The 12,121-nt window shown below is 44.9% G+C and overlaps 1 protein-coding gene across 1 annotated transcript; it reads left to right on the top strand.

The window, feature by feature from the left end:
- Positions 1-214: 214 nt before the first annotated feature.
- Positions 215-10,021, top strand: slitrk3a (SLIT and NTRK-like family, member 3a). The gene is made up of 3 exons (XM_076734567.1): positions 215-1,353; positions 2,065-2,152; positions 3,985-10,021. Exon 3 carries the CDS (start codon positions 4,043-4,045, stop codon positions 6,755-6,757), a length of 2,715 nt encoding a protein of 904 aa, XP_076590682.1. The 5' UTR covers positions 215-1,353; positions 2,065-2,152; positions 3,985-4,042; the 3' UTR covers positions 6,758-10,021.
- Positions 10,022-12,121: the final 2,100 nt, after the last annotated feature.

Genomic DNA, 12,121 nt, shown 5'->3' on the forward strand with positions numbered 1-12,121 from the left:
CTGTTTTAACCAGAGACACTGTAGGGGGATGTCAACTTTCCACTGCAATCAGCCCCCTCCGCGCAGAGCTCCAAGAGCTGGGAATCGTGATGGTGTCTAAGTCGTGCGCTGGCTTGCCGCTCACAACACGGGCTTGTGTTGCCCGCTGGAGGCGAGGCGGGGGAAGGCACGCAAACGGAGAGAAACGACGAAGCGCTCCGTATTTCCCTGCCTCTCCCCCGCTTGCTGTAGATAGCAGCGGCCACCCTCTCTGTCTCCACAGCAGAGAGGAGAGGCACTGGCAGAGCGACGGCTGCCAACTCCACGTTTTGCTCGCGGAGCTGCAGCTGAGAAAATGACCCTCGGTAGAACAACTTAGCACTGCTGTGATCATTATTAGATATATCTCAATAATTTCAAAAGAAAAAAAAAAAAAAAACGAGGATCGTGCAGAGAGGGAGTCGTCTTGCGTCCTGACTGTCATCCACAGGTCTGCCAGTCTCACCCACCCCGCAAGGCGCGCTCCCTCACTGCTTTTTTTTTTTTTTTTTCCTTACGCGTGTCCCCGCCGCGAAAGCCAGAGCTCTCCTCACTCTCTCCTCTCTTCAGTTCGTTTCCTCTCCTCCTCTCGACAGCATCCAGAACTATAGCGCAACCGTCCCCATCACTCTTTTCCTCCCCTCCTCCTCTTTCTCCCACCGCCAGATCTCTCTCCACTGCGTCTCTCACCCCTTCGCTCCCCCCACCCCTCCACCTCCCCGGCTCAGTCCTTCACTCCTCTGACGCACGACAGGGAAACGGACCCGGGGAAAGAAAGAAAGACTAGGAGAAGGGAAAAAAAGAAGAAAAAAAAAAAAGCAGCAGCTGACCCAGCTGTCGATATGATACACAGACTCGTGCTATTGCTGCGCCGGACAGAGACAAGGTCCTGAAACCGAGAGGAGAACACTCTCACCCGGCTACACTGCTGTTGAGCGCTCGCCCGGGGGGCGGCGACGGCGGCGGAGAAGGAGGAGGAGGAGGAGGAGAGGGGAGGAAGAGGAAGCGGACGGGCACAAGTCGAGGGCTTGCATTTTAAGCAAACTGCTTAGGGGGGAAAAAAAGGAGACGAGAAAGAAGGGGAGAGAGTCAGAGTCACCGGAGAGCAAGAGTGGGGGAGATTGCATTCCCATCACGTCTTTATTTCTCCTCTCTCCTCTCTTTTGCCTCAGCCTCTGAGTGAGAGAGGGTGCGAGAAGAAGAAGAGAGAGAGAGAAGAGAGCGAGAGAGAGAGGGAGAGAGGGAAAGAAAGAGAGAACGAGCGAGAGAGATCTAACAAGAATTACACTAGTGGTCATTTTTCCCGATGCTTTCCAATTGCAGTGCGAAACTAAGGTGAGTGCTTTCAGCTATGTTTGGCTGTGCTGGGGTGTATCATGAGGGGGATCTTATGCAGATATGTATGTGCATGCTTGTGTGTTCATACGCCTATTGGTGTCTGCATAGCCACGGACTTCAAAAAGCAGGTCTACAAGCGCTCTCCATACATCGAGGATAACGGATCGTAGCGATCCAGTGGGCTGATCAATAGCCGTTTGTTCTTTATTCGCCGTTTTCCTGCCAATATCATGACGAAAGGCTGCTGCATTATGCTTGGCATGTATTTCAGCAAGTGCTCTGCTGTCACTGCTCCGTTGACAGCAAGGTTATTTTGGGGGAAATATCAATAAACGAGAGAGGAATTTGTTGACCGGTTTTGGTTAGACTGGCGCTTGTACGATGTCATCGTTTCTTGTTAACTTAGTTTGATATAAATCCCAGGTTGCCATTTCTTGATAGGTCGTATTGAAATTGTCACTCGCGACGAGCAGTACTTTTAATTCATGTACGTACGAGGCTGTGGAGAATCTCCCCAGCTTGGTTTTGAATCCGTGGCTCATTCACATGCGCATCTCTTCCTCTTTCCCTCCTCAATGCCCTCTCTCTCTCTCTCTCTCTCTCTCTCTCTCTCTCTCTCTCTCTCTCTCTCTCTCTTTCCATCTCTCTGCTCCCCCCCTGTTCCTCTAACGGCTCGATCACCCCCATTTCTTGTTCTCTTCCTCACAGCCCGGCATCGGACGGTGAGCGGGACGCACCGGGCGACAACAGAACACACCGCGGGAGGATATGTGAAGTTGGAATCCCACTAAACTAAGTACGTATAGCACCCGATCTGATACACCCCAAGGGACTGTATCATGGCACTTCTTATTTTTAATTGCTTTAAATGTCATTAGGTTTTTTCTGACATCGCATCCGCGCTTTTTGATCGCTATCATGGAAGCGGAATCAATAAATCCTGAAGGATTACGCACGGAGAGGGAAATGAGAACCGTGAATTTTGCATTAAGGAGATCCTATTCAAGAAGTCCTTCTTTCTCCCCTGCTTTATTGTCACGTTTTTGTTTTTGTTTTTTTGGGAGATTACAATCTATTTTCCCTCTTTTCCTCATTTCCTCGTCTCCTGTGGCTGGGCTTCTGGTTTCAGCACCATGGACAGCGGCTCTGCTCCGGCAGACGGTCCCAGCGCATCTCCTCTGGATTTTCAGCACCCTCGCTTGAGCGGACAGAGCTGTGCGTGCGTGTGCGTGTGTAAGAGAAGTCACAGCCTACAGAAAAGATATTCAGAGGCTGTGTGCATGTGAGTGTGTGTGTGTGGGTGTGTGCGTGACTTTTTTCCACTTACAGTAACACCATGGAAATACTGAACGGAATATTCGATCAGCCCTGTATTTTTAATCAAAGCGAAATTTCACAGACTTTTATTATTATTATTATTATTATTATTATTATTATTATTATTATTTCCATTCGTCCTGTTTTTATATATGATATTATTTACTTGGCTTACTTACGCTGGATCTGCTAAAACACAGCCTCATAACTGAGTTTCTCGGAGCAGCTGCTTCGTCCACTGCGCTTTTCACCTGTACCATTGCTCCACTAAAATTCCAACGACACCACCGATTGGGAAAGCCAGAGGAAGTTGAAGTGACTGTATTTCTGTCAAATGACAGTTTCAATTACGATGAATAAGCTGACGGTTTTCCGTATTCGTTTGGTTTATACGTCGGACATTTAACCCTTCAAAACACTGAGGGCAAAAAGCTGGGGCTCTGCTGTTTTCTGCACGTCGGAATCATTGGACTTATTGGACTATTTTCCATTTTTTCTTCCTATTTTTGACATGTTTTTGACATCTTTACACTGGTAAATTCAGCTTGATTTTCCGTAACCTCTGTGGCACTGCTCAGATTTTAATCAGCTTTCCGTGCGCTATAGACGAAAATAAAGGATGAATTTTAACGAGATGGGTATTCGGCACGTCCCTCAACAGTCCTCATCTCGTCCTACTAATGGCCACCAAGGCTGACACCTATTTCCCCGTCCTTTCTCTGCGTTAGACCTTCGATGCACCTTCTCTAATTTCGACCGCGCTTTTGTGGACTCTCATTTACCGAAAGAGGGACTGAGGTCCCTGTTATGTAATAAACACAGCCGGGGGGACGGTGTCTCCTCACCACTATCCTCACCCACCTGCTGTTGCCTTCGTTTATTCATGGCGATAAGCATCTCTGAAGTGATTTATTGCGACCTTACCGGCATATCTGCAGTATAATAAATTGCAATTCCCCCTATATACTGACGTTAACTGTCTGAGTGTGGAGACTTGTTTGTGTTGCTGGGTATCATATGACCACATCCAAGAGTGCTGGCTTTATATTTAGTGTGAGATACCCAGAAATTTTGCAACATCTACACTGTCATTCTATTATCCATTGGTATTCATTTCAAAACTCCCATTCTACTGAAACTAACGCACCCTTCCTCTCTCTCCCCTGCGTCTGTCTCTCACCTCAAACTTCACTTTGTGAGGGTGTGTGTGTGTGTGTGTGTGTGTGTGTGTGTGTGTGTGTGTGTGTACTTGTGTGTGCATTCCCATTCTCCATTCCCTCCCATTCTCCCTCCCTGTGTTCTGTGTTGCAGTGCTGTGAAGTGGCTCTGTCCCTGGAGCCGAGACTTCATCCCCTCGGTGTCAGCGAGGATGCTGTGGGTTACCTTGCTGAGCACCATAGCCTTAGGATGGACCACCCCGATCCCACTACTAGAGGACTCGGAGGAGATCGACGAGCCCTGCTTCGAGCCCTGCTACTGCGAGGTCAAAGAGGGCATCTTCCACGTCCACTGTGACAGTAAAGGATTTACAAATGTCAGCCAGATCTCCCAGATATGGAGTCGGCCCTTCAAGCTCAATCTACAGAGGAACTCCATGCGGAAGCTTTACTTCAACAGCTTCCTCCATCTCAACAATGCCATATCCATTAATCTGGGTAACAATGCCTTGCAAGATATCCACGCTGGAGCATTCAATGGCTTAGGAATACTCAAAAGGCTGTTCCTACATGAAAACAAACTAGAAGTTTTCCGGAATGACACTTTTTTGGGGTTGGAGAGTTTAGAGTATCTCCAGGCGGACTACAATGTTATCAAACGGATTGAAAGTGGTGCATTCAGGCACCTTCACAAATTGAGAGTGCTCATACTAAATGACAATCTGATTCCCGTGCTCCCAAATTATCTTTTCCGGTCTGTGTCACTCACACATCTGGACCTGAGGGGAAACAGACTAAAGACTCTGCCGTATAAGGGCACGCTGGAATACGTTGGGAGGAGCTTAATGGAAATCCAGCTGGAGGAGAACCCCTGGAACTGTGTGTGTGAGATTGTCCAGTTAAAAACGTGGTTGGAGAGGATCCCTTATACAGCTCTGGTCGGTGAGATCACATGTGAGTACCCATTCCACTTGCATGGGAAAGACTTACGGGAAATCAAGCGCAGTGAGCTCTGTCCGCTGCTCTCAGATGCAGAGATTGAGGCCAAGCTGGGAATTCCCCGGGTCCCTTTCAGCAATGAGAACACATGGCCTACAAAACCTTCCTCCATGCTCTCTTCCTTTCACAACACCGCCTCTTCTGTGGAAAACAAGGCAGGAGCTGTCAAGCCTACCAAACGACCTCGGCCAACAAAGAACCCCCCAACCCCTCGTAGCATCTACCCAGGCATGAACCAGCCCCCCATTGCTGGCTACCAAACAAGACCTCCCATACCAATAATTTGTCCAGCTGGATGTACTTGCAACCTTCACATCAATGACCTGGGGCTAACAGTGAACTGTAAAGAGAAAGGCTTTCACAACATCTCTGAGCTCCTGCCTCGGCCCCTCAATGCCAAGAAATTGTATCTCAGTGGGAACCTAATACAGAAAATCTACCGTTCTGATTTCTGGAACTTCTCAAGTCTGGATTTATTGCATTTAGGGAATAATCGGATATCCTACGTCCAGGAGGGCGCTTTTATTAACCTTCCAAACTTGAAAAGTTTATATCTTAATGGGAATGACATTGAGCGACTCACCCCTGGGATGTTTAGGGGGCTTCAGATGTTGAGTTATCTTTACTTTGAGTATAATGTTATACGTGAGATACAACCTAACTCCTTCTCCCTAATGCCAAATCTCCAGCTGGTTTTCCTCAATGACAATCTGCTACGCTCCCTCCCCACTGACGCCTTTGCTGGCACCAACCTTGCACGCCTCAACCTCCGCAACAATTATTTCCTTTCCCTTCCTGTGCATGGCGTTCTGGAGCATCTGACCTCCATTGTCCAGATTGATCTCCATCAGAACCCCTGGGACTGCTCCTGCGATATCATCCCCCTCAAACAGTGGCTGGAAAAACTCTCCTCCGTCATTGTGGTTGGAGATGTCATCTGCAAGACACCCGAATTTGCTTTTGGGAAGGACCTGCGTTCCCTGGAGGTTGAGGTCATCTGTCCTGAGCTCAAGTACTCTTCAGGCCCTTCACCGGCTCTGCCTGGAGGGGATGACCTCACCACTGGGAGCTCTGAAATGGGGGAGGCAGGTGGGAGAGGGGCTGTCCCACTGTCTGTCCTCATTCTCAGCCTACTCATCCTCTTCATCTCTGCTGTGTTTGTGGCTGCCGGGCTTTTTGCCTTTGTTCTTCGTCGCAGGAAGAAGCTGCCCTTCAGGAAACGATCTGAGGTCGATCTGACGGGGATCCAAATGCAATGCAGGATTTTCGAGGACCCACCGAGGCAGAGTAGTGCCGCTAATGCTGGCACACCAGAGAAACCGACTCCCAGTATGCACACACACACTCACACTAGTCACACACATGCCCATGGTCACGTTTATGATTACATCCCCCACCCTGTGACTCAGATGTGTAATAACCCCATCTATAAGCCTAGAGAGGGGGAGATTGCAGAGGAGGACAGAGCGCAGTTTTCAGACAAGAAAGACAATGGCAGCAGTAGCAACAGTAACTACAGAACCTTGTTAGAGAAAGAGAGAGAGTGGACCCTGGCTGTCTCCAACTCTCAACTCAACACCATCGTCACAGTCAACCACACAACGGCTGACATGGCAGGATTTCATGAGAATGGAGGGCTCTGCCCTACAGTGATTGACAGTCAGAGGCCCACGCCTACAGTGGGCTTTGTAGACTGTTTGTATGGGACAGTGCCCAAACTAAAGGACATGCATGTGGCGCATGCGCACCCACCAGGCATGCAGTACCCCGATTTGCAGCAGGATGCACGGCTGAAGGAGACATTGCTTTTCACGGCGGGGAAAGGCTGCTACCCCGACCCGTCCCAAAGCGATTACCTCGAGTTAAGGGCCAAACTTCAAACCAAGCCGGATTACCTCGAAGTCTTGGAAAAATCTTATCGGTTTTAACATCTCTAGCCCATGGAGAAAAAACAAAACAAAACACAAAATCAACACATTCACTTTGCCACCCTCAGAACAAAACCACCCAAAACCAATATCAAAAAAAAATAAACTTGAAAAAGCAGCATGATATAAAATAAAATATTATATTACAATTACAACAAAGTTTCCCCCCAAATCACTTTGGAGGAGAGGCCATTCTCAGATATTTCAATGAAGTGCCTTTTTTTCAGAGTAGCCAGCAATGTCAACAGCCGTTATTTTTATAATATATAAATATCTCTATATGCCCAAGACAGAGCAAAAGAGGAATGAGAGGCGCACCGGGGAATAAAACATACAAAACATCCTGAATACATCTGTCACTAAAACCCCTTTTTATGGAGTTACCATGATGTGCAAGACGCACGGGAGCTGGACGTCTCCCTGACTTGGGGGTTTTCTTTCTGTCTCTTTTACCCTTGACTAGGATGTACAAACACCCGGAGGCCGTGCACATAAAGTTTGTAGGAAATGATTGAAAGAGAGAAAAAATACATATATCAAAATGAACTGCAGTTTGCTGCATGCACTCGCTTCAGTGCAGGAAGCGAGGAGATTTACTCAGAACTATCACGTCACATTATGAACAGAGATACTGCAACGCATTTACAGTTCAGTGTTCTATTTAATTTTTATATCTTATTAATATGGTTATTACTATCACTGAGGACTTCTGTCTATATCAGGGTGCTTCTCGTAAAAAGGATGCGCCGACGTACGGATGGTAAAACATTTGTGAATATTATTATAAGACAACGCTCAAGGTTTTCTGGATATTTCCACGCACTTTGTTGAACCCCCACCCCCCACCCCACCCTCCCCCACCCCTTCCATTGCTTCTGGATTCCCCATTGTCACCCACTAACGGCTTTGTAGGAAGCACTTTTAATGTTTTCTCTCTCACAAAGATTTGAAGAAAAATGTGCATATATTTATTCTGTAATTTCAGTGAAGAATTTAATTGTAAAGGTAATGTTAAATCAATGTATAGTGATTATGCGTCTGGTATAGCCTTCTTAATAAAAACAAACTCTTCAATCAAATGATGAAAGGGTTGATGCCACGGGAACCTGTGTGTGGAGCACTATTGACAGGCCGTGTATGTGGTGTCTTGTTAAAATGGCATGTTGAAGCTGTGGCCAGCCATCATTAATGCTGCTGGAGATGGAGGAATAGCTACTGAACCAATAGAGTGCTAGACAGGAATGTAGTGGAGGGCAATAACATTTTAACTCAGTTCAGCTCCTTATTATTTTCAAATTAGTTCCAAATTCATTTAAGTAAAATATATATTTTTGCCTTTTCTCTCTATAGATACTTTGTCCTACGATCTTCACCTGCTGGACATGATAGTGCACAGTTTTCATTTGCCACTACATTACTGGTCCTAGTTGGATGTAATGTGAAGGTTAAAATACACAGAAAATGCAATGCCAGAACTGGTGAATGCTGCTGCTTTTGAAGTGGATGATGTGACATGATATACCAAATCACTGAGCCACACTGCAATTTCAATTATCTAAACGGGTATTGCTGATGTAGGCTAATAAACAGTAATTGAGAAGGAGTGAAAACATGATTGGAAGTCACTCTTTGAATTTGTGCATCTAATTTCTGACTCCCCCCAAAGTAGCAGTGTGGATTCAGTCCACTGGAGGGCGATAAAAAGGCGTTCAGATCCATTGGGCATTTAGCAAATTGGATGCAGTTGCACAAAATGCTTATCTAAGAGGTCGCACTCAGTATGTATTACTGTCAAAATACCTATATATAAAACCTACAAGTGGCATAAGACAATTTTATTCTTTTCAGCACAGTTTCATCTGTTCCATGTTTTTTTCTTCTCTTTTTTTCTTGCATTATTTCAACCAATTGTCTTGAAAATTGCAGAATAAAGCAGGTCACTCTAGATGTATCAACAAATTATTTTCAAAAAAGAAAATCTTGAAAGAGCTGATCAATGCTTTTACATGATGGTTTTTAATTTTTTTTTTAATGATGATTACTAGCACTAGCTATTTTTTTTTTTTTTTTTTGCTTTGGAAACGGTGGTGGTAAATTAATCCTCAAGAGCAAACATTAGTTAGTACTTTTTTAGCTGTGACATTTTTGAAATTTTGTATTTCCCTGTCCTAGCCTGATTCATTTTTGGGACCAAATAGAACAAGCAGACAAAAATCAAGGTTGATGCAGCCGTGGAGTCAATATGGTCAAGTACAGATCACCATCGCGCTATTTCTTTTCCTCTTTCCTAAAGTGAAATTTTAATTTGGGGAAAAATATAATGCAATCTTGATGTCTTTAAATTTGTGAATATCTATGGAAAGGAGGGTGCATCTCTTGTTTTGTTTTGAAATGGGCATGATATGCAATTTGCTTTGATTTCAATAGGTTTACTAGGAGTGGTGATCCTCAGTTGCAATTGGGTGTTATAGTTTCTCATACGTGTCAATTTACACTAAGTGGAAAATATGTAGCAAACCACATACTTCCTTGTTGAATGGGAAGGCCCTTAGCTAGTCTAGTCTAGTCATCTCCAGTGCTGATCATCAATGATCCAGTCTATAAGCGTACGTAATATGGAGCATTTTACCTTGTGTTGTATTCATTGTTTCATTTCTTTGACAATTACTGTTGCTCAAATGAGTGGAGGTCACCTTCATATAAAGCCTTTGTAAGCATGGTCGTATTACTTCAAGGCTTTTTTTTTTCTACTCGCAGAAAGTTTCACAATGCTGTATTATTCCCATGTTCCGCTGCTCCACCTCATTTGTCTGCTCCTTTTTTTACTTTATAACTTATACTCTTTCTCTCTCTCTTACACACAGACACAGACAAAGACACACACACACACACACACACCTACACACACACCTACACACACACACACACACACACACACACACACACACACACACACACACATCCTTGCTTTCCCTGACCAAGAGGTTAGACTATATGGTCAGCATTTTTGTGTGCACTCAGTTTGATTAAAAACATAATGCATTACTCTGTTAACCCTAACCCTCACCATCACCCCCAACCCCAAATGAATAAATAAAGTTTTGGGATCATTGATGATTTTGCTATCGTCCCATATCTTGGTAACCTTTTATCCTCCACCCCTGTCACCCACCCACCACAATATTTCACAAATGAGTGCTGGGCTTTGTCCCATTATACCATGCTGAGTGGTTTTATCCCAATAAATCCTCTTGTTATCCTGCACTATTATCTCCAAGTGATTTCATACTTTGGTGGAATGTCAGATAGGGGCACCCAGTGGGATTGAAGGTTGGCTAAATGTTTCTTTTTGTGCGTGTAAAATGTAAACATGCATTGCTTGTGTGAATCTTTCTCCATCATGTCGGTGATATTTGAATTCCGCAGGGGAGTTAACCTTTCCTGCAACATCTCTCTTGAGGTTTGTACGCTGGCAAGACTTCAGCATGGTAAATGCAGTGTGTGCCTTTCTTTTGGTCGTTGGCTTTCTCCGTGTCTCTGTCCTTACAACTTCTTCTGTCTACGTATCTCTTTCTTTCTCTGCCCGAGTGCTGAGTTTGCATTGTCATCTATTTTGTTTACCCATTCTTGAACTTGGACTTGGCTGGTGTTGCAGCTTCCCTGTGTGCTTATCTGGGGCCAGTTAAGTTTCTGAAGTCTTGGTTTCAATCATTTTAACCAAAGTTTTTTGGTAGATGTTGCCTGTCTTTGGACTAAGGAAGGTTTTGTTTATCTCCATTTTAAATGCCTCAGACTGTCCTTCTGTTCTGTTCTGTCCTACTTGCATTAATCGAATGAAATCTGCAGACTTTAAATAGCTGAGTCGTGTCTCTTCTGCACCTTGGATTTAAGCTTTACTTACTCCATTATGATATGTTTTGTGCTGGTTTGAAGGTAGTTGATTGTTTGCCAGCACAGTTGCACTGATCAAGTAAGGCAAAATTACAATAACACACATACATCTCAATGCTATAAAGGCTGGAAGGCTTGTCTCATGAGTTGCTTTTGCTCTCTTTGTAGTTAACTTAAATTGTAAGAATGCTTGGCATACTTTCCTTTAGGCATTTATCTACAAGACTTATTAGAACATAATGATGAATATAATGCATGCTTATTAACACACACACACACACACACACACATAATGACTGATTTAAACCTTAACCATGACGCAGTTGTTTCAAATGAGCTCATTTAAGAGATATGAGATACTGTAAGCCTATTAGAAAAGCTTCTGTAGGCTCTCACACCAGCTCTGAATTCACCCTAGCCATTTGCTGTCAGTAAATATAAGTGGGTATTTTTCCTGTTGAGTGGAGGCAGTCATCTGGATGTGAGTGTGTGGATTTACAGGTACACGTTTTAGGGGGTCCCCAGGGATGTGGTTTCATGTGTGCTGTGGTGTTATATTTTCCTCCTCTCCTCTCCTCTCCTCTGGCATTTTGGCTCAGGATATTTTTGGGCCTCTGGCTGGTTTCTGCCTGCACTGCACAGCTGAAGAAGGCTGCTGTCAGTTGTGGGTGCACCTATACGCGTCTGTGTGTGCGCGTTCATGTGTATGTGTGTGTTTGTGCAATGAGTGAGAGGGAAGGAATGCAAGATTCACAGACAGATACATGCGTAAGGCTCATCTGTCATTGTGTGTGGCTACACGTTCGCAGTGTGTTTCCGCTCTCTTGTTTTCCTCTGCTCTATTAGCATGTGTTTGTTGAGGGGTATTTGCGAGCCGTAATTAGCCCAGACATGATTTTGAATGGCAGCACAGAATGAATAGTGAGAGTAATAAAAAAAAAATGGCAGGGAGGGATCAGTTTGAGAGCAGTATTGATGGGAGCGAGAGCACAGACAAGCGGCTTAGGGAAGGGTGAAAGAACATGAAGTTGTCAGTAGAGGATTGTGAAGGATGTGCCACTTAGAGAAAGTAGGGATTCTTTTTGCTCTTTTGTCACTGAAAGAAGCTGTAATTGTCCAATTAACCAAACAGAGTCCTAAGCAGAGAGAGCATGTTATGAAGGGACTGAGAGAGGGTTGCGACCACTTACATTTTGCATCATGTGTGTGTGTGTGTGTGTGTGTGTGTGTGTGTGTGTGTGTGTGTGTGTGGTGTGTGATATGCTTTCTCCATTTGGGAAGCAGGGAATTATCTCCAGTTTGCTGAAAAAGCCAATCTGTCTCCAACCAACATGCTGAAGTTGCAGTATGCTGCAGGTGCGGCATACAGAAAGGCACGTTCCACTTTTTGTGCATGCGTGTTTGTTTGTGTGCAGTAGGAAATGTGGGAAAGGCTTTCTTGTCTGTGGGGGTGCATGTGTCTAGGAGCTTACT

Source organism: Chaetodon auriga, chromosome 7 (assembly GCF_051107435.1).
Source record: "Chaetodon auriga isolate fChaAug3 chromosome 7, fChaAug3.hap1, whole genome shotgun sequence".
NCBI classification, from domain to species: Eukaryota; Metazoa; Chordata; class Actinopteri; order Chaetodontiformes; family Chaetodontidae; genus Chaetodon; species Chaetodon auriga.

Coding starts and splice junctions, on each gene's coding strand:
- slitrk3a (XM_076734567.1), top strand. CDS start 4,043: ATGCTGTGGGTTACCTTGCTGAGCACCATAGCCTTAGGATGGACCACC.